The 23,023-nt window shown below is 44.0% G+C and overlaps 1 protein-coding gene across 2 annotated transcripts; it reads right to left on the bottom strand.

Moving 5' to 3' along the window:
* Window positions 1–3,038: 3,038 nt before the first annotated feature.
* On the bottom strand, window positions 3,039–9,146 carry Psme3 (proteasome activator subunit 3). 2 transcript variants are annotated; one of them, XM_006992935.4, is made up of 11 exons: window positions 8,599–9,146; window positions 7,869–7,901; window positions 7,688–7,750; window positions 7,373–7,477; window positions 5,504–5,552; window positions 4,980–5,092; window positions 4,713–4,781; window positions 4,529–4,596; window positions 4,374–4,428; window positions 4,175–4,261; window positions 3,039–3,276 (listed from the first exon to the last, which is right to left on the bottom strand). In XM_006992935.4, exons 1-11 carry the CDS (start codon window positions 8,638–8,640, stop codon window positions 3,196–3,198), a joined length of 765 nt encoding a protein of 254 aa, XP_006992997.1. In that variant the 5' UTR covers window positions 8,641–9,146; the 3' UTR covers window positions 3,039–3,195. The 2 variants fall into 2 exon arrangements, with proteins under 2 accessions (XP_006992997.1, XP_042138779.1); XM_042282845.2 differs by lacking the exon at window positions 8,599–9,146 and adding an exon at window positions 7,986–8,159.
* Window positions 9,147–23,023: the final 13,877 nt, after the last annotated feature.

Genomic DNA, 23,023 nt, shown 5'->3' with positions numbered 1-23,023 from the left:
TTTGGCTCAAGATGTTCCTTCCACAGGCACAGCTTGTTCCTTCCCTAGACTCCGACTGCTAACTATGACATTCCATCATTTAGACAACTACCTTGTAACCTTCACCAGTTCTGAGAAGGCGACTCTGATGTACAATCCTTTCCTTGTGTGTAACACAAGTTCTGGTAAAACGCCTGTCTGGCAGAATGACGCCCCAACCAGCAGATCCCGGATCCTCTGCCCAGTTCAGTGTTAAGCACTCAGCTCTACCTGGAACCTAATGCAGTACCTGACATGGGAATCTCGGGCCTTATTCTATCCAGTCAGTGAGAAAATATTGGTTGTGGTTCGGGACTTCGTGTTCAGATTTGTACAATGAACTCATCTAAGTTGTATAGCCTTAAAGGAACTACTTATCTTGAGTTTCTTGCTTATAAAGGCACAGTGGGGCATGGTCACTTATGTCTACAATCTTAGCACTCAAAGAAGATTATTGGGAGTTCAAGACCAGCTAGACTACACAGTGAATTATAGGTCAACCTCAGTGACAACCTGTCTTAAGACATAAAACCTGCCTAAAATAAAACATAAAAGTATTCTATACATTTTGATTAAAATGTAGTAATACAGCCAGACGTGGTGGCACACGTCATTTAATTCTAGCACTCAGGAGGCAGAGTAGGTGGATCTCTGAGTTCAACGCCAGCCTTGTTTACAACGTGAATTCCAGGACATCTAGGACCGTTACACAGAGAAAACCAAAAAATAAAATAAAATAGCTGGGTGGTGGTGGTGCGTGCCTTTAATCCCAGCACTCAGGAGGCAGAGGCAGGCGGATCTCTGAGTTTGAGGCCAGCCTAGGCCACAGAGTGAGTTCCAAGATAGCCAGAGCTGTTAAACAGAGAGACCCTGTCTTGAAAAACCAATAGAATAAAGTAAAGTAAATGTGGTCATACACACAGGTGCTCAGTAATCCCACAGGGAGGCAGGCACAAGCTGCTTGCTAGCTAGTGGCACACTAAGCTCTGGGACAGAACAGATAGATGTCCCTTCCTTGCTGGCAACCTTAAAGCTCTGCAGACAAAGTCTTACTGGAAAAGGGGAGGGTATTTTATTTCAGAGGGACATGAGCCTCCTATGAGCCCTTTGAGTCATTTTAAACCAATCCCTGGGGTCCCCTCAAAGAAGTTCAAGCATTATGTAGAAAGGAAAGTTATTATGACGGAAAAAGGAAAACTAGACAGGGCGAGCCTGAGACGCTGTTCCCACACGGAGCCACAGCGACCTCTGCTGGTAGCTCATGGGTATCACCGGGAAGGATGGACAGAGGCAGCCTCAGTTCCTGGAAAGGCTTTTACAGAATTCAGCTTCAACACAAAGCAGGAGCCACCTCCTCCCTGGTCAGAGGCTTCACTCCTGCCACCATGATGAGAAAAGGAGCATTCAATAGCAAATGTACACACAACAGATTGGCCTGAGCATCTGTGAAAGTGGGTGTCTGAATGCTCACACATGCCCACTATGTCCCTTCGTCATCAGAGTACCGCACCAGGGCCTGCAGCTTTAGAAAGAGGTCAAAGTACCTGTATTTTTAATAATTTCTTGACATGGTAAAAGAATTGTACATTACAATCCAAGGGTGGTGGGGTGAGGAGGGGCAGTGGACAGTCAAACAAAAAGGGAGGCCGAGAAACACATGGCGGGAGGAGGGGAGGGCTCAGCTGAGGGATCTGAGGGTGGGTAGGAGTACTGCCCAACTAAAATGCAATTGGTTTGTTACTGAGCACTATTCATGGGAAGAGAGCATCCTGACTCCTCCTTTCCTATCGAATACTGGGAGTGAAAATGATGCATCCCAGGTGGAGTATGATTGAGAGTTGGAAGACAGGAATAAAAGCCAGAGAGACACTGAGAGTCACTGGCAGGTTAACTGCAGATACCAACTCTCACTTAAAAAGCTGGCGGTTGATGGGGTTAACACAAAAGCTGTAACAAGTGGTATCTCTGGAAGATTCGAAAGAGGAGACAACTCTTCTATGGGTTTGACCTTCGCAGCATATTTATACACACACACGAACACACACACACACATGTGCACGTGTGTGTGTGTGCACAGACACATACACACGAATTTCTGCTTTCCCTGGAAGCACAATACTATAAATATGAGAACTCTTTCCCAAAGGGAAAGCACAGCGAGGGTCAGCAGCCTCTGGACCGCACAGCTGCCCACACCCTAGCTGATGCACAAGCAGGCCTGGCAGAAGGGCAAGGGGGGCCAGAGGGCCAGCTTTTGCATAACACAAAGGAACCCGAGTCACAGAGGGAAGGCAGGCCTTCGGGAGCCCTCTGCTCCTCGGCTCTCCTTCAACTCACCCTGGGCACCAACGGCTACATTATCAGAAGAGAGGGTAGTCCTGGGACTTTGCTGGGTGGACGACTAAGACAACTGTCACCTGGTAAGGTGTTGCGTGTGTGACAGGGGCTGAGGGGACAGTGGTGCAGGAAGGAAGGCTATGTTCTATAAGGGAGCAGGAAGCATGTATACATGTCCCTAGGCGTGTGTACATGCGTACACATGTATATGTGAAAACCCCAGTTATAAAAACATCCAAAGGAGCTCTAGGGATGCAGCCGAAGGCCTAAGGTATCCCTTGTCATGGTCAGGCTCAGGTGGGATCGAGACGGGTGGAACGCCCTGAGGCATCACCAGGGCAGCTGTGGTAGGGAGGACCCAAAGTCCCCCAGAAGCGAGACACTGGCCTCGTGACAGGAAGAGATGTCCCTTCCACCGCCACCCCCCAGTTCCGAAGACACCTAATGCTTTCCCTAGGTCCTCCAGCTTTAACTGACTAACCATTGAAAGGAAGAAAACACAAAACTTAAAACAAGGGAAGGAAGGAAGAGAAGAAAAAAAAAAACAAGAACCCCACGATTATTCTTGTGCCAGTATCTTGCACAAACCTGGAGTTCTCCAGAAATTAGGACAGGCTGGGTGTGGGGTTTGGGGGAAAGAGATCGAAGAGTTCCTGAGGCCTGAAAAAAGAGGTAAACACATGGCAGAACTAGATGAGAGCTTCATTAGACTCTAACTAAAAACAGAGAGGTGTGGTTACTACTTCCAGCCAGTTTCCCCATCACGATAGTCATGTAACAAACCAAGGCAATGTCGGTCTTGAGCCAGACTCACAGAGTCCCCTGGCCCTGGCCCTGGCCTCAGTACAGTGTCTCTGCATTGCTGCTCCGGGGCCGTTTGATTTTCTCAATATTCTTCAGGATCATGTCATGGAGAGTGACCTGGGAAAGGAAAGGTCAGGGGATCACTCATTTCTTCAACCTCTACCTCATCAAGCAATCACTCACCTTATCCTCCTCTATCACCTGACGCAGTGAAGGGGCAACACTACTTCCTCTGCTCCCTGAGCTGGCTCCAAGTGTTAACCACACAAGAGGCGTAAGAAGTCCTTTAGTATGCGGCCTCATTTACTGCTAAAAATCATGTTTGGAGTCAGCAATCTAACTCCCATTTCAGAACAGAAACTGAAGTCTGAGCTTGAACATGATCAAGATCACACTTTCCAGCAGCCAGGATCAGGAAGTGCTCTCGCAGAGGACCCACTAACTCCAGCCCGGGGATCTGACACCTCCTTCTGGGAGGCCCAGGTGCCTGCGCTCTCACATGCACACATACTGACACACAGAATTTTATCACAGCACTGGGGGACAAGAGTCAGTGGATCCCTGTGACTCTTGACACCAACATAGTGAGCTCCAAGCTACAAAGTGAGACTGGGTTACAAAGTGAGACCCTGTCTAAAAACCAACAACAAATTAAAACAAATAAATCGCCCATTACATGAGGACCCTGGTTACAAAGCCATCGTTCTGATTCCGATACCCCACGCGTGACCATCCATATGCCGTACACCAACCCCACCTAGACAGAACAGCAACTCCCAACTAGACTCCTTCAATGTGGTTAAGCTCTCCACACCCAGCTGATGAACAGCTGTTTATGTAACCCAGCGGGCCTCAAATTCTGGATCCTTCTGCTCAATCTCCGGAGCAGTTGGGATTATAGGCAGCTACCACGCTGGCCATTCCACTCATTTTATTCTGAGCCCCAGTTTTCAAGAAATCACCATGGAACTAAGAGGAGCCAGGACAGCTATGGGCAGGGACTGACTTTACTCACATATTGATTCCTCAGTTCTGAGATGATGAGCCGAAGGCTGATGTATTCTTTCTCATCAATCTCTGTGACAGTGCGACGATAGTCCTCCTGCACAGGAAGCAGGGAGGCTAGTCTTCCAGGCCCAACGCCTGTCGACAGCTCATTCCTAGCATCTTACCTATCCTGCCACCCCCCCTCCAGACCACAAACCCCTACTTACCACATGGGGATATTTAGCTATTTTAGAAACCAATTTGGCTCTTGTAATATAATATCTGGAGGGAGGGAAAAAAAATGAGAAGCAGTTGAAGGGGACCCTGAACATGTCTCCCACTTCACCAGCCAGTTTTCTGGGTCCAGCCCAAGCAGCCCTACCTAGAAATCTGGTCCAGATAAGATGCAGCTTCACTCTCGACAGTTCTTAGTTCTGCAACTGTTTCCTCCTGCAGGGAAGGACAGGCAAGTCAGGTTCCTTCCGTGCTACCTACAGCAGCACTGAAGACCAAAGCAGAGAGACCAAGCAGGAGAAGCAGATCCCCGTTTGTAGCAAACACATTACCTGAATAGACACCCCGAAGTTGTTCCCGTCTTCTATTCTGGGAATCAAGAGCTGTACCCACATTTTGACCTAGAGTGTGAGAAGAAGAAATGAATGGAGAAGGACCTTGGGCTTTCCTGTTAAAGCCATGAAATACACGATACTTGTTGCTGGGGACAGATGCCAGAAACAAAGGAATCAAGAAACTTAGCCTGCCAACCCCACCCATCATTTCATAGCTCAAGCGAAGCTATTTGGGTTCAGCCATAGGTCACTAGGCCGTCTCACCGTGTTACATTTCTCGATGAGCAGCCGAATCTCAGGCTTTACTTTCTCAATAATGTCCACCAGCTGCTGGTTGCTTTTCAGCATCCCATTGGGCATCACAAACACCTTGGTTCCTGAAAGGTACATCGAGGTCACATGTTCAGGGCAGTGGAAAAGTGAAAGCCCCTTCATCTTTTCTCTTCCTCAGACCTAGAAGATGTCATGACCTTTGCCTTTTATCTTTCACAATGCTAAATGACCCCACTGCCCCTTAATTCATCAGGTAACTGCTGCTGCTACTCCAGGGGGCAAATGACACAGAACATGGACTTCTGTGGTAACTGTGAGGTGTGGCTCATGCCTCCAAGCAGTCTCTGTGGCGTCTACCCTAAGTCAGCTCCTCCTGGTGTACTAGACTAATGATCATTGTAGGAAGGTGCCAGGTGTTGATCCCGAGAAATTAAATCAGAGCTCAGCTGGTGAAAACCAGAACCATGCTACTTCTCAGGACTGCTAGTCAGCCTAGATTAGAGGGCAGCTCTTACCTTGGAAGGCCTCTTCACATTCATCCAATCTGCGCTTCTTGTAAGTGGGCTAAGGGTATAAGGAAGTAGGAATTAGCTTGCATTTAACACCACATGGCCATTACAAGATATTAAACAAGCAAGTTTAATTCCTTCCTGGACCCCATAGGTTATCGTACTAATTTCTGCACCAATACATATAAAGCTTTTAAAAGAGGTTCTTGCCACAAAGAAACTTACACTCTAGTTGAGAAGGCCAAATTTACAACCAATAGAACACATTAAAAAAGCAGCTGAAGGGGCCAGTGGAGGCAGGTAGAGGCGCGTATCACCAAGCTTAACCACCCGAGTTTGATCCCTAGGACCAACACAACGGAAGGTAACGAGCTGGCATGCTCCTACCCACTAAACAAACAGTGCTGCTTTTCAAAACAGTCAAGGAGCAGGAAAAATTCTATTTTTAAAAAACAGGAAGAAGCCAGGTGGTGGTGGCTCACACCTTTAATCCTAGCACTCAGGAGGCAGAGACAGGCAGATCTCTGTGAGTTCGAGGCCAGCTTGGTCTACAGAGCAGGATCCAACACAGGCACCAAAGATACACAGAGAAACCCTGTCTCTCAAAAAAAAAAAAACAAAAAACAAAAAACCAACCATGAAGGAAGCAATCAAGGCAGGTAGAGAATTGAGGGAATATGCACAAATTTGTTGGTTCTAAAATAAACACAAGATTCAACAAACTCAGAACAGTACTTTCTATATGCTAGGAGTAATGTTGGGAGCTAAGGATATAGGCAATTAAGATGATTCCTACCCTAACTGCAGATTTATTTTGCTTTGTTTTGGAGAAAGGATCCCAGTATATGTCCCAAGTAGCCTTTAATTCACTATGTATCCCAGGCTGGTCTTGAACTCACAATTCTCCTTCCTCAGACAAGTTGAGTCCTAAGCCACCATACCCAGCTTAATTAGTTGTAATTAAGATAGTTCTGAGCCAGGCAGTGGTGGCGCACGCCTATAATCCCAGCACTCGGGAGGCAGAGCCAGGCGGATCTCTGTGTTCCAGGCCAGCCTGGGCTACCAAGTGAGTTCCAGCAAAGGCGCAAAGCTACACAGAGAAACCCTGTCTCGAGAAAAAAAAAAAAAAAGATAGTTTTGAAAGCTAGTAATATAAATCAGTGGTACAGTGTTTATATAACCTACACAAGACCCTAGGCTTGACCTCCAAGACAGGAAAAAATAAAAACGAAAAAAAAGAGGAATATAGACAAAACTATAGTATCACTGGTGTTCTAACACAATGTGAACATGGAACTAATAAGGTACAGGTATTAGCTGGCATGGTGGTGCACACCATTCATCCCAGCATTTAGACAGCAGAGGCAGGCAGATCTCCATGAGTCTGAGGCTAACTTGGTCTAGTCTACACAGAGAGTTCCAGGCTAGCCGGGGCTACATAGTGAGACCCCCCATCTCAAATACAAAGCAAAATCCAGGTGCTAAAGAGACAGTAAAAACAGGGCCTGAGCTATGCAGCTATGCAGCTCTGTAGCAGGAACAGCTTCTCTTCCCACCCTAAGACACAACGCACCCAACAGAAAAGTCTTATTCAGAAGCTTGGGGAAAGCCAGGTAGCTGGGAAAAAACAAAACAAAACAAAACAAAACTATAGCTAGTTTAGAACTAATTAAAACTCAGGCTAACACTGGGAGCAGCACTAACACACTCACCTTGTTAAAAATGAAACTAAAGGTGCAAAAAGTAGTATTCTGGAGTCACCACACCTGAAACAGAACCCCAGATCCCACAAGCAAAGCCCAAGTCCTCTGTACATCCCAAGGCTTACCAAGAAATAAAATACTAAAAACACAAACATAAATGCAAGACACTCACACCATCCAGTCCATCGTGGCTATTGGTGAGGAGAATGGGGTCAGGGACTGGGAGATTCATGTCTGAGTGGATCTGAGTTAGGTCATGGATATTTAGGATTGGTTCCTGAAAGAGAGGCGTTCACCCCAAAACAGTATTAGTGTAAGTTTAAAAAATAAAATAAAATAAAATAAAAGAGAGAGAGAGAGAAGTATTTGTGAAAGAAATGAGTGCCTTATAGTACACAAGAGAACAGAATCAACACACAATCTGCCCCAGTTGTCTCAAAGACAGGGACCAAAGAGGTAATTTAAAGTAATAAAAAACGTCTCTCACCTTCAAAAAACTATCAAGTTCTAATAACTTCTTTGGGAAAAAATTTGCCACCAAGTCTTCTGCCTAGACAGAGGAAACACACCTGAATTAATGATCGTGGGAAGTCACTCCCTCCGTATAGCTCGCTCTGGGAACCCCCCAGCTGTTAACCGACACCTCTTTTCTCCTTTACAACACTCACCTCACTTGTGATCCGCTCCCTGAAAGAATCAACCTAAAATCAACAAAGAGAGCAATTCAATACCTGCTGACTAAGGGCAAGGATGAGGAGCCCCCAACGCAGCTGCCTCTCCCTCACCTTGAAATTATAATCAGTAGGTGAGAGGCCCCCAGACTGCAAATACTTTATTTTTTTGCGGATCCATTTCTCCATCTCAGGAGGGATGTCGGGGCTGGAGGCCAGCACCTGTCAGTCTCCCCCACTTCTCTTCTCCCCTTCCACCCCCTCCCTTTGTCCCTCCCTCTCTCTGGCTGTCTGAAATCCTCTGAATTTGATATACAGACAAAAGCTGAAAGGTGTGAGATCACAAACGTGCCAACTCCCACCCAGACCTGGCCTATCATACGCAGTATAGGCAAACCGCCCAAGGCAGGGTCAGCAGCAGCGTCCGGGGGCGGGGACGCGGCTGGGCCGGGGGCCTTCCACCTGTCACTAGCCTAAAGCACTGAGTTTAAACACGTGTCCGCGGAGGAGAACCTGGTGCGCTCCATCACCAGAAGCAGGGCAGAAAAAGCCCACCCTAAATCGTCTTCTCCAAGGCCGTCTCCAGGCGTGGGGGGCTGGGTTGAGCCGAGCGGAAGCTCAGAGCTGGTGTCCCCAGGGAGACAAAGACGACACGGGGAGTGGGGAGCAGGTCCGACTGCTGGGGGTTCGAAGGGAGGGATGAGGAGGCCCGGAGCTGTGCCGCTACCTTGAGCTTCACTTCCTGATCCACCTTCAGCAACGAGGCCATGGCCGGGCAGGGCCGTGTCCGCTCCGCTGGGTGCTGGAGGTGCTGTGGACTCCGGGGAGGGCGCCGGAGGGGCCTGAGGAATCTCCACTGCCCTCGGGACCCGGCCGCCCTCGCTGGCTTGCTCACCGCTTGCTCGTTCCCTCCCTCCGTGCCGGCCGGCCACCCGCCCGCCTGCCGCCTGCTGCCTGCTAGCTCTCTTGCTCGCCCTCCCGGCTTTCGCCGCTCACGCCGGAAGTTGCGTCACAGCCAATCGCCGGGGCTCCGGCGAGGATTAGCACGTGCCCCGCGCAGCCGCTCTGCCGCTCGGCTCTTAGAGGTGCCCGATGGGGCTCTTAGAGCTCCAAGCCCCTGTGCCCTGTGGTGGTAAACCTGGGCCGGGGATGCTGAGACCCAAGGCTCCCGGGGACTCAAGGGTGGTGTGTTCTCTTGTCCCGGAACTCGACTTCACCGTGGGACCTCATGTGCCGCGGCCGCTGGAAGAGCAGCCGTCGCGCCCTAGTGACGTCGGCTGGAGAAGCCCGCCGGTCCCGGTCCCTAGTTGGGCGTTCCGGGCTGACTGCCTGGCTCCCGCCTCCCTCCCCTTTCTCGCTCTCGCTAGGACCAAACCGAAGACAAGTTCCATTGCACCGTGCTTTCCTGGTGTAGTAGTTATCACAAACACGCAGACCTCAGATGCCAAATACCTGAGGGACCAACTCTCGCCCAGAAGAGGACTGTGGCTTATCGAAGGCAACACATTGTTTCCGGTTGCTTCACTAGACTCAAACCTTCCCAGTTCTGGGATAAAACTTACCATTTTCCTAATGGAAGTCTGAGACAGCATCTCTCGGTTCACCAATTTATTTTCTTATTACGGGTTATTCAGTGCAATAAAATGGAGCAGGGTTCTGTGCTATATCGCAGAAGCGTTACACAGAGACTTGAAATGTATCTTTCATGTACGCAGTTTAGTCTTCTAACAGCCGCAGTTTAGAAAAAAATTAACTTTAGCCACGTTTAATCCAATTTATATTACAATGCAGTCAGCCCCTTGTGTCCGTGGATTTCCAATTCACTGGGTTCAACCAACTAAAAATATGGAAGATATTCAAGAAAGCTTGAGCTACTGGGACCTGCGAGAAAGATGGATGACACAGTGGGTATTAAGGCGCTAACAAGACAAATTCAATCCATTAGACACCCGTGAGAACCAACCCCTGCAAGTTATCCCTGACCTCTATGCACACCTGAACAGGCAAGCAAGCACACAGACACACACACACACACACACACACACAGACACACACACACACACACACAATGTAACAAAACAACCACAGAAGCCGTGGCGCACAGAAGCATGTAGCCATCGGCTCCTCTGTGGAACACAATGTATATGAGAAACTGAAAGTGAATCATCCACTGAAGGTTTCTGGTTGTCTGTCATTGACGCTTCATATTGGGGAAAACACCACAAGGTGACAACACAACTGCAAATTTTGATAATAAGAGCAAAGAGGTGGCAGCAGACAATGGCAGGAATCTATTCTAGAAAGTCCTTTCCCACTTACTCAAGTGCAAATCCCCTACCCCACCCACCTTGCTCACTCATTTCTACAGTTCACCTTTCACACTACTTTCTGTTAACACACATCTGCAGTAACTTTCCATCGTACTGGATACTTAATGTCAAGAATTCTCTCCAAATTAGCTTTATCCTGTTTTAGGTATGCCACTGTTCTATGTGTCTTTCAGAATTCTAACTTCAATGTAGCATGAATCTTAAAAGTTCTTATTAATAAAAACAAACCTGGGGCAGGTACTGGGGTGAACACTGGAAGATCACAGAGGTAGAACAAGCCACAGCTTCCTCACCTCAACAGTTCCTCAGCTGATCCTGCTTCCTCAGACTGGAAGCTTCTGAGTCCTCATCCAGAATGGGGCTCAGCTGAACTGTGCTGCTCAAAGCCTAAAAGCTTAACCAGCCAGATGCTTCTAGTTTCTGGTCTTCATGCCTTATATATCCTTCTATTTTTGCCATCACTTCCTGGGATTAAAGGCATGTGTTACCATGCCTGGCTGTTTCCAATGTGGCCTTGAACTCACAGAGATCCAGACAGATTTCTGCCTCTGGAATGCTAGGATTAAAGGCATGTGCTACCACTGCCTATCCTCTATGTTTAATATTGTGGCTGTCCTGTTCTCTGGCCCCAGATAAGTTTATTAGCGTGCACAATATTTTGGGGAACACGATAACACCACACATCAAAATCAGTGTTTGTGCTTATAATTGCTTTGTTTCCAAGTGACTGTTTTGTCTTCAGATAGACTATGAGAAGATATCCTTTCCACGTTTTATATAGAGATCCATCAATTTACTTACTGAGAAAACAATTATAAATGCCACTAATTTTTGTGTGCTAGAAAGTCTTGGTATCGAGGATGACTGACCTTACTTTAAATTCATGTCCACAAATCTCAAGCATATGTATGATGCCACCTGAGCTCTTTCTCCGTGCTCTTAACGAGTTTTCTCCTATTCCAAATGATGGTCACATTTTTTCTTCTCTTAAAACCTCCACTGTTCCTTCTCATGCACCTCCATTTTATGGTCTTGGATCATTTGTCATTGAGAATACAGAAACAAATGAGAAGTTTTTTATTACCTGGCCTGGTTAGACTTTTTTTTTTTTAATCTTGACACAAGCCACGGTCATTGAAAAAGAGGGAACTTCAATTGAGGAAATGGCTCCCTTAGATTGGCCTGCAGGCAAGCCTGTGGGCACTTTCTTGATTGATGATTGATATGGAAAGGCCAGCCTTCTGCGACAGTGCCATCCCAGAGCAGGTAGTCCAGGCATGTATAAGAAAGCAAACTGAGCAAGTCAGGAGGAAGAGTCCAGGAGCAACATTCCTCTGTGCTTTCTGCTATAGTTCCCACCTCCAGGTTCCTGCCTTGAGTTCCTGCCCTGCCTTCCCTTTCATGCTGGACTGAAAGAGGAAATAACCTTTCCTCCCCAATTGCTTTTATTCATGGTTTTGATTTCAGCAATAGAAAGCAAACTAAGACATCACCTTCCCACCAAATTGCCGACCCACCAATCCTCTCTGTCTTTCTTCCCTTCTCTCGTTGGAGGAGATCTCCCCTCCTCTGAAAACCCACTCTTCCTTTTGTACATTGCAGTCCATCCTCTTTCAGTTCTCAAGGGACGGCCTCAGCGACTGTCCTTTCTTTCTTCTCACTCTACTCTTCCTCCCCCAACTCCCCGAGGCAGTGGCTGGTGTGCATCTCAGGGTGACCTCCAGCTCCCAGGGTGGACTAAGCAACCTTGAAGCCCCAGTCCTCTGGCCCCCACCTCCTAAGTGGTGGCATCCCAGGTAGGCACTGCCATACCTGGCTGCAAATAACTAGGCTTTAACAACACCTGGAGTGCTTCTCTTTGCTCTCCCCTCTAACAACTACTGTATGAAATAGAACTATTTCAAATGAACTAAATGTAAGTTTTCCTAACAATTCTGAAATATCCCAAGATCAAAACTAGAGCTTCTGGCCCTAGAGTAGCCTAGTAAGGGAGAGAGATCACTCATTTGATGATTTTAATTTTTGGAGACATGAATGGGCCACCTTTAATGAAATTAAGGTTTGTGTTTCCGAGCAAACTAGAAGTTTGCAAGTATTACAAAAATTGTAGTATATTCTTAATTTTTAAGTCAGGAAATCATTAGTCTGGGAGGGGACATATATTGATATATGTAAGCAACTGAAAACATAACCTAAAATATAGGCACTGAAGGACAAAAATTAATTCAGTTAACTTAAGGTTGGCCATCCCTACCAGCACCTCAACCCTTCTTCTCTCTGATGTGAGAACTCCTTGTCCTGAGTTTCCCCGAGAGCTGAGCCAACACAGACAGCTCTCCTTAACTCCCAAGTACGGTGAGCCTGTGGCCGAACCTCTCAGCTGAGATCCCTGACCAGGAAGGCAGTGATGGGCAGCTACTTGGGGAGATGAAACAGGAAGATCCCTGAACCCAGGAGTTCAAGGGCAGGCTGAGTAACAAATAAGACCCTACATCATGAACAAACCAACCTTGACATTTGTAACCATGTAAAGGGATGATGAAATATGGAAAAAGCAGATCTTAAAATTAGAATCCCTCCAGGAAATCTTAGGAGTATGGGAGATGAGAACAGCCTGAAGCCCTGCCACTATATGAGAAAATGTCTCCAGGAAAAGACTTATCATTCCACAGTTGGACCACTTACGTTCTTAAAATAATTTTCAATGTTTATTTATTTACTGGTGGCCCAGTTGCATGCCACAGTGTGCATGTGGAGGTTGGAGGACAACTTGTCAGAGCTGGTTCTCTCCTCCCACACAAAGGTAGACTACATGTAGGAGTGCATGCCTTTCATCCCAGCCCTCGGGAGGTAGAGGCAGGCAGGTCTCTGTGAGTTCAAGGCCAGCCTATCTTATTCTACCTAGCAAGTTCCAGGACAGCCAAGGCTACATGATGAGACCCTGTATCATAAAAGTAGATAGACAGACAGACAGACAGACAGATAGATAGTAGACAGACAGACAGACACAAAAGCAAACAAACAACAAAACCCGAAAAGAACCCTACTCTGAGTGACCGCCAACCTCAATGGAGATTTCGCCACTTCCTCCTTCACTGCCTCTTGACCTCCACTTCACTTCCTGGCCTCATGGTCCTGCACGCCTGCTAACATTCTTTTCACTTTCAGTTTCCTCCTGGAAGGTCCTACCCACATTCATAGCTTCAGCATCTCAGAATGAACATGACCCAAACAGAATTCCAATTCCTTTACTTTCCTCTTGTCCATATCAGATACCTCACTGCTCAAACCCAAAACCTAACAGGCCTTTCCCCCCCCCCCCATTCCTCTTGTCTTCATCTTCCCTATTCAGTCTGTTAGTGGGTCCCCTCAGGACTTCCTGTCGGTCCCGCTCTAAGCCACTGCCATGCTTTCCTGGATATTATAATGATTCCTGTCTGGCCTCTGCATTTCCATTCCTGTCATCCTCCCACTCTCCTATTCTCCACTGAGTATCCAAAGTTCTGTTTTTTAATCCTGGCTAGGTAGAACCCAGCAGTCAACCCAAAGGTGTCCGCCGTTTGTGTAGAACCTGGCCAGCGCTAGATGGGGGCTCTGAGCGGGCATTTCAGGCCTGGCAGCCGGAGGTGGGAGATACCACTTGGCCCATTTACTCTTTTTCTTGGGACATTTTCTCTTGATGATCTGTCCTTTTTCTTCAGATGTTTCACTTATCCACTGGTCTCTGGATTCCTTAGTTGGATGTTTTTATTCTCCTGGAAAGATAAAATCAAAACTCTGCTCTAACCCTAACTCTGGAGGGGGTTTCTTTTTTGGTAGATTATATTTTTCCTAGGGCAAAAAGTTTTTTGGCAACAGAAAAAGTATTATCTTTCAATTTAAAAGTTATTTTGAAATTTTGAAACTAAACATATCTTGATATGTGTGGATAAATATAGCTGTCTTCCCCTTTCTCTTTATATATATTTTCAAGGTTTAAGTGTATTTCTTTTTAGATCACAAAGGACATTCACTTTGAATTTCAGCCTGCCTTTTGCAAGTAGCTTTTAAATTTAAATCATTGTAATTCTTATGTACCTGCCTCTCCCTCCCAAGTGTTGGGATTAAAGGTGTGAACCACCGCCTGGCTGTGGATTCCTTATAATATTTATTGGCTGTGGATTCCTTATAATAGTGATTCTCATAGGGTTGTCCTGGTTTAATTTGGTTCTCCATTTCCCTTATTTTTTAGTGTTAAGGATAAATCTATCATGCTTGCTGATTTACTCCAGATTTGTTCCCTGAAAAATTTTAATATTCTGGACTTAATTAAACATGATGCCAATTTGTCCACTATTTCATTATTTTCAGACATTTTGTCTGTCTTGCTTGTGTGAAACACATAAAATTTGATGTCTTTGCTAAGTTTATTAGGTTTCGCCATTTCTGTGCGTGACTCCAATGACCAGATAGATATCTTTGCCGTTTATCTGCTAGTTAGTGGTTTCCATTTTGATGACCACATACCTGTACCACTGCATGAACTGGACAAGACAGAGATTTTCCTTTTGCTTTCCTTGTGGATTGTCTTATAGTCAATAGTGCTGTTCTGATTTTCTGATTTTCTGGTTCCTTCTTCTGTATCTCACCACCACCACCACCACCACCCACCACCCCTGTACTCCCTCACCTCCCCACTACAGTCTAGAGGCTGCTGCTTCCATTAGTTTCAGTTCTATCAGTGGTTGGTTGTAGGAGACCAGCCCCTACACTTATTTACCCCAGGAACTCTTTTTTTAAAGATTTATTAATTATTAATATTTATTTGTTGTTATTATTATATATAATTAATTATTATAATTTAATAAATTAATTATAATAAATAAATTATAATTAATTCATTAAACATTATGTAAAGATATAATATTATAATATTATTATTATTAGTGTTCTGCCTGCACACCAGAACTCATTACAGATGGTTGGGAGTCACCATGTGGTTGCTAGGAATTGAACTCACGACCTCTGGAAGAACAGTCAGTGCTCTTAACCACTGAGCCATCTCTCCAGCCCCCCCCCCCAGGAACTCTTGAGGAATGAGGGATAAGAGGCTTAGGTAGAAATAAAGAAGAGAGAGAAACAGAGAGAAAACACAGGATAGACTCAGATGGGCCTGTGGTGGTATTGTGTTCCCCAAAATATCATGCACCCTAATAAACTTATCTGGGGTCAAAGAACAGAACAGCCACTAGATAGACATAGAGGCTAGAAAATGGTGGCACTCACACCTTTAATCCTAGCATTCCAGAGGCAGAAATTTCTCTGGATCTCTGTGAGTTCAAGGCCACATTGGAAATAGCCAGGCATGGTGACACACGCCTTTAATCCCAAGAAGTGGCCTCTAATCCCAGGGAGTAATGGCAGATAGCAGAAAGGTATATAAGGGGTGAAGACCAGGAACTAGAAGCTTTGGGCTGGTTAAGCTTTCAGGATTTGGAGCAACAGTTCAGCTCAGATTCATTCGGGATGAGGACCGAGAGGCTTTCAGTCTGAGGAAACAGGATCAGCTGAGGAATTGGCGAGGTAAGGAAGCTGTGGCTTGTTCTGCTTCTCTGATCTTCCAGCATTCACTCCAATACCTGGCTCCAGGCTTGTTTTTATTAATGAGACTCTTTAAGATTCTTGCAACATGGGCCTGCATCCTTATCCACTGGCCCAGAACTTTATTCCAAAGGTCTATTTATAACAATGTCAAAGGCTGGAGCAAAAGACCTCCTCCTTGCTAGTTACAGTCACCTGGTACCCAGGCCTGAGGTCCAATCAACCTCTAATGCAGTCCTGCTGGGTACAGCCACTAGGAAACCTAGTGGGCTACAACAGTTGGTGAACCATCAGTAAACCATGTGTTAGCCAAATCCTGTGACCATTCTGTTGATCCCCACAGTCTAAAAGGTGCCTCTTTTGAGGGAGAGGTGAGTGGTTTAGGGATAGAGATTATGAGCAACTGAGCTATTTCCTCAGGGCAGGAAGACACAGACCCCTTTTGTCACGAAGGAATTCAGACAGGTACCAATTCCACTGTAATACCTACCTTCCTTCCATGCCTGAGCCTGAAAGGACTCTGCCTTCGGACATATCCAATCCATCATTGTAAGGGGCGCCCTTATGACCATAGGGTGGTTGGCAATGACTGAGTAGAAGGTTCTCCATGCATTGTAAAATGTTGTTTCTCAAAGAGAGACTATTTATTCTCTGTATATGGGAAACGTTTACAGTAGAAGCCACCAGGCAAATGTCAGTGGACACCTTTTTGCGTTATGAAGAGTCCAAGTTGCCAATTCACCAATAAATATGATATCCATAATTAGGGTATCATCTGGTTCAATATCGGTCAGGGTTGTGAGCTCAGAGAAGAGCTTACCAGCAATCGCAAAAGCTGCTCTTTGTTCCTGTCCCCACTGGAAATTAGCTGCCTTTCTGGTAACCCTGTAGAGTAGAGGGTTTTTATAATAATCTGTAAATATGGTATGTGATTTCTCGAGTGTGCAAACATACCAATTAGGAGCTGTATCTGAGTTTTGTTCCTGGGTGGTGGGATTAAAGCATGCCCCCCCCTTGTTCACTATAACTAGAATTCAGAAAACAACTGTTTATAGAGGTCCCGCTGTCTCTGCTGTGATTAAAGCTACCACCCTGCTCAAATATTTTATCTCAGCTCCAAATCACTCCAACTCTTGGAGATGTAGAAATCAAGTTTGAACTATAGTGTCCCTTTGAATTTACTTAAAACATTTAAAACCTCTTAACTCTGTTTTTAATTCCAAACAACAAAAATATCCCTTTTATTTAAGAAGAAAACTCAAAATCTGAGGTCCAAGATGGCCAGGGCCATGTGGCAATCTACAGTCTAATATGATAACATGGCATTAAGACATGTGGTTAATTTCAGAAAGCCCAGTTTTCATGTCCTGCCAGTAGGGCAAGTGTGCCTTTGGTAAATTATCTTTTGAAAATATTATTATTTTGTATTTTTATTTTTTCATGCCTGATCAAATGAAAGGCATTTGTTGGTGATAGGTATTTTTCTATGCCTGGTAGTAGGTTTCTCTAACGATGCAGTAAGCCAGATCTAGCCAACTTAAAAAGTAACGGATCAGGTTTACAAAGCCCTCCCAGGTGACTCTCGGGAAAGGGAGCAGGAGAGAAATCACACTGCTGTTCTAAAGGGGGTGGTTCAAATATCCTGTAGGGGATTGGGGTGATGACGTGCTCCAAGGTGGGTTAATGCCATGGTAAGCTATTGGGCAGAGTCTTGGGCAGCCCAGGAACTGTGCTTTAGGTTATTTCTCAGAGAGGGTGGGGTTTGGAGGGGGAGGGGAGGGGTGAGCTGTAGGTGCAGGTCAATGACACATCCTCTACAAACTGGGTGGAACTCGACTTTTAGCAGTTTCTCTGAGAGGGTGGGGTTTGGGGAGGCAGGAATGGGGCTTTCTCAGCTGAGGCGAGTTGTTCCAGTTTAACAGTTAGTCTTTATAAGTTAGTTTGGACTGAATGACCAAGCTGTTTGATGAACTATCACTTCTCCTAATCAAAAGGTCTCTCCTATTTGAATCTAGTCTTTATCAATCTTGATGGTATCCACAGCTTTTCTTCTCCTGTGGAAACAAAGACAAAACCTTTTCCCCAACATAACACATATGCCAGTTTCCATTCTGAGGTCAACACATCTTTAAAATGTAAAGGCTGGGGGCTGGAGAGATGGCTCAGAGGTTAAGAGCACTGACTGTTCTTCCAAAGGTCCTGAGTACAATTCCCAGCAACCACATGGTGGCTCACAGCCATCTGTAATGAGATCTGGCGCCCTCTTATGGCCTGCAATCATACATGCTGTATACATAATAAATAAATCTTTTTTGAAAAAAAAAAAAACTGTAGCCGGGCGGAGGTGGTGCACGCCTTTAATCCCACACTCGGGAGGCAGAGGCAGGCGGATCTCTGTGAGTTCAAGGCCAGCCTGGACTACCAAGTGAGTTCCAGGAAAAGGTGCAAAGCTACACAGAGAAACCCTGTCTCGAAAAACCAAATAAATAAATAAATAAATAAATAAATAAAATGTAAAGGCTGATTTAATGCAGCAGTATTTCTACTATCCAATGTCTCTCTGTAGCTATTGTTCCTTTCTCATTAGTATTTAAAATATTTAAAGTTAATAAAGTACTGTGTAATCTATCTCTGGGGGTCTTTACTATTCTTTTCTGTTTATTAAGCATACCTTTTAAAGTATGATTAGATCTTTCTATAACTGCTTGTCTCATAGGATTGTGTGGTATACCTGTAATATGCTTTATGTTGTAATATGCAAAAAAAATTGTTTCATTTTCCTAGAGACATATGCTGGAGCATTGTCAGACTTAATTTGTACAGGTATCCCCATAATAGCTATAACTTCTAATAAACATGTAATTACAGAACTTAAGCAGTTGTCTGTTGAAATCCTGAATATATATGTATGGTATGGTGCACATACTTCAATTTTCCAAACTCTGCAAAATGATACATATCCATTTGCAAAATTTCATTTCTTCCTTCCTTCCTTCCTTCTTTCCTTCCTTCCTTTCTTTCTCTCAGAAATTTATTTATTATGTATACAACATTCTGCCTCCATATATGCCTGCAGGCCAGGAGAGGGCACCAGATCTCATTACAGATGTCTGTGAGCCACCATGTGGTTGCTGGGAATTGAACTCAGGAACTCTGGAAGAATAGCCGGTGTTCTTAACCTCTGAACCATCTCTTTGTCTCACAAAATTTCATTTCTTTGAGTACCTTTTGAGTTATTTCCTGCAGGTAATGGAGTTTGGCCATACAAAGAACAAGTAGGACATTTCCTGATAATTTTCTTGGCTTGTTGCCAAGGGATAGAAAAATCTCTCTTCAAACCTTTGCTTTTTCTCATGAAATTCTGAGGCTTTTAGCACATTTCCTATTAATAGCTGATTCATTTCATCATCACATTTTGCCAGAGGGCCTGGAAGACCCATATGGGATCTGATGTGCATTATACACAATGGATGATTTCTATTTCTGATTACTTGTTGTAGTTGAATAAATAGCGAAGTTAATTCTGAATCATCTAGAATAAGCTCAGTGGTTTCAATATGTAAATCAACTCTCTCTGCACATTGAGAGGCAGTAACTATATTAAGGAGATTCAGGAAAATCTAATAATACCATAAGAATGGTGTTTAGCTCTGATTTTTTAACTGAATAATAAGGCATTTGAGCCACATTGCTTGTTTTTCCAGACTTAAAACCTGCCTTTCCTGATTTATTTGCATCAGTATATAATAAGGGGCTCCAGAAATTGGTGTTTCTATTTTTATATGAGGGAGACTCTAACTAGTTCTTTTTATAAACTAAAGTCTCTTGCTTTGGGAATATTTGTTAATCTCTCCCAAAAAAAATTACTACAAGCTCTTTGCCAATGTTTATTTTCTGCCCACAATGAGGCAATTTCAACATTAGTAGAAGGTACCACATTTTCTGTTGGATCTATTCCTGGTAATTGACAAAGTCTCATTTTTCCTTTCAGAATCAATTCAGAAATCTTTTCTACATAGGTCTTAACCTTGTTGGTGTGCTAAAAATATCCATTCTAAGATATTATCTTCTCTCTGCATCAGAATTCCTGTGGGAGACTGAGTAGATGGCAAAATGACTAAAATACAATCAAGCTTTGGACCCAAGCGATCCACATGTGCATCCTGTACTTTTTTTTCTACTGGAGCCAATTCTTTCTCGGGCTCAGCTGATAATTTGCTTGGACTATTTAAGTCCTTATCACCTTATAAGGTTTGACATAAATTACTTAGCTCTTGAGTAGTTGATTCAGTTGTGGGCTGTAACCAGTTAATATCTCCCAGCAATTTGGAAAATCTTTAATAGTTTGTAACTGATGTCTCCTGATTTTTATTTTTTTATTTTTTGGTTTTTCGAGACAGGGTTTCTCTGCGTAGCTTTGCACCTTTCCTGGGACTCACTTGGTAGCCCAAGCTGGCCTCGAACTCACAGAGATCCTCCTGCCTCTGCCTCCCGAGTGCTGGGATTAAAGGTGTGCGCTGCTGCTGCTGCTGCTGCCGCCGCCGCCGCCGCCGCCGCCACCAAATTCAACTGTGGTTGAATTTTCTGTAGTCTTATCTTATATCCTAGAAAATTGATAGAATCTCCTTTTTGTATTTTTTTTTTCAGGAGCAATTTATAATCCCCAGCAAGGCAAAATTTTCTTTACTTAATCAAACATTTTCCCTAAGGTATCTGTGTCTGAATCACATAGATTTTAGATTGAGGAAACTATATGTGAATTATTTCTAACAGCTGTTGTACAAAATATTGACACAAGGTGGGGCTGTTTAACATTCCTTTTAAAAGAACTTTCCACTGATACCTTTTCACAGGTTGAGCATTATTATAAGTAGTTGCTGTGAAGGCAAATTTTCTTTATCCTATTTTTGTAAAGGTATAGTAAAAAAGTCTTTTAAATCAATCGCTATAATAGACCATCCTTTAGGTGATAAAGAAGGCAAGGGAATTCCAGGCTGTAAAGTGCCCATTGGCTGAATCACCTTATTTATGGCTGTTAAATCCGTAAACATTCTCCATTTTCCAGATTTCATTTTAATGGCAAATATAGGAGAATTCCAAGGACTGGTTGGTTTTTCAATATATTGAGCATTTAGCTGCTCCTGTCCCAGCTTTCATAGTGCCTGTAATTTTTCTGATGTCAATGGCCATTGTTCCACTCACACAGGTTTTTCAGTTAACTATTTTTTTTTTAAAGAAACTAAGCTGGATATCTTTTTTTTCTTATGATCTATTTATTTATTTATTTATTTATTTATTTATTTATTTATTTTTAAAGATTTATTTATTTACTTATTATGTATACAGCACGTATGACTGCAGGCCAGAAGAGGGCACCAGATCTCATTACAGATGGTTGTGAGCCACCATGTGGTTGCTGGGAATTGAACTCAGGACCTCTGGAAGAGCAGTCAGTGCTCTTAACCTCTGAGCCATCTCTCCAGCCCAGATCTATTTATTTATTATGTCTACAGTGTTCTGCCTGCATGTGTGCTCTACAGGACAGAAGAGGGCACCAGATCTCATTACAGATGGTTGTGAGTCACCACGTGGTTGCTGGGAATTGAACTCAGGACCTCTGTAAGAGCAGCCAGTGCTCTTAACCACTGAGCCATCTCTCCAGCCCCTTCAGTTAGCCATATTAAAGGTAGGGCAGTTCGTACCTTTGAAAGAGCAGCAACTGTTGTGTCCTGCTTATGTACAACCTGAACAGTCTGTGACTGTTCTTGATAATATCTTTTAATATTTTTCTCAGAAGCAATCTTTAGTGTCTGATTTGTGTCTGCGATAGAAGGAATGTTGATCTTTGTTTTCCATTGCTGTAATAAATCATGTCCCCATAAACTCATTGTTATGTCAGTCACATATGGCTTTAATTTTCCTACTTGTCCCCATAAACTCAACCCATCATGTACTTTGTTTTATCTGAAATAAAGTTCCAATCCCTCTAAGCTGAATATTTACCTCCCGAAGAGGCCACCTAGTGGCCAAGATTTGTGTGAAATTATTGTTATATCTGCTCCGATGTTGACCAAACCTTTGATTTCAATGCCATTTATTTTTACATTTTGTCTCTGATCATTTGTAGCGGTTTGCCAAAATATTTGTTTTCTGGTCTCTCCTGAATTTTTTGTTTAACTACTGAAGCTGTTCTGTCCTTGATTATATCCAGAGCAGTGTTGTTTTTAATAACAGGCATTAAGTCTTTTAATTACTGTGTATGAGTTTCTCTGATGCTGACAGGGAATGATAGAATCAAATTTGCTATGGGGCCTGTGGGAGGCCCCTTGGGGCATTTCATGATGGCAAAGGATTGCCTTGCTTGTCCCTTGTTGATCTGCATTCATTAGTTCAATGCTGGCTTTTACCTCACATTCTGCATGCTCCAGCAAGCTGGCGTCTTCTTTTTGGATTCTCTATTTAAAAAAAAAAAAAACATTGTTTCTAGGAATACCTTGCCTGAAATCCATTTTCTTTTCTTTTCTTCCTTTCTTTTTTCTTTTCTTTTTTTTTCTTTTTTTTTTTTTTTTCGAGACAGGGTTTCTCTGTGTAGTTTTAGAGCCTGTCCTGGAATTTACTCGGTAGACCAGGCTGGCCTCAACCTCACAAAGAACTACCTACCTGCCTCTGCCTCCTGAGTGCTGGGATCAAAGTTGTGTGCCACCACCATCCTGCTTTATTTGTTACGCTTAAAGATTTATTTTGACTGGACACACACTTAGAAGCTCTCAGCAAGGACAGTCTATGTCTCTTGGTAATCTGTTCCTGGTGTTTAAAAATTAAAATACTTGGTGGCCTGGAAAGATGGCTCAGTGGTTAATATCACTGACTGTTCTTCCAGAGGACCTGGGTTCAATTCCCAAAATGGCAGCTCACAATTGTCTGTAATTCCAGGATCCAACACCCTGACACAGGCATACATGAAGGCAAAACATCAATGCATATAAAATTTAAAACATTTTAAAAATTAAAATACTTGACATTCATTTACATTGTTGTCATTCTTTCCCACTAGAATAAAGCTCTGAAGGTATAGACAGTTGTCTTTTTTTGTTGCTGCTGAATCTCTAATGCCTAGAATAGTCCTTGGCACATGGCAAGCCCTCAAGAATTTTGTTGAATGAATAGATAATATTTTACACCTAGGTGTTTATTTCATTCTTTTTAATAGTTACAATTTCTATTGAATATGCTATCCTAAAA

The sequence above is a fragment of the Peromyscus maniculatus genome, chromosome 8, assembly GCF_049852395.1.
Source record: "Peromyscus maniculatus bairdii isolate BWxNUB_F1_BW_parent chromosome 8, HU_Pman_BW_mat_3.1, whole genome shotgun sequence".
Lineage (NCBI taxonomy): Eukaryota > Metazoa > Chordata > Mammalia > Rodentia > Cricetidae > Peromyscus > Peromyscus maniculatus.
The sequence above is the reverse complement of the archived record's forward strand: the minus strand, read 5'-3'. Positions and strand labels throughout refer to the sequence as shown.

Coding starts and splice junctions, on each gene's coding strand:
- Psme3 (XM_042282845.2), bottom strand. CDS start 8,060: ATGGAGAAATGGATCCGCAAAAAAATAAAGTATTTGCAGTCTGGGGGC. Junction 5,093..5,503: donor ATGTGAAGAGGCCTTCCAAG/GTAAGAGCTGCC, acceptor TGTACCTTTCAG/GAACCAAGGTGTTTGTGATG. Junction 4,597..4,712: donor ACTTCGGGGTGTCTATTCAG/GTAATGTGTTTG, acceptor CCTTCCCTGCAG/GAGGAAACAGTTGCAGAACT.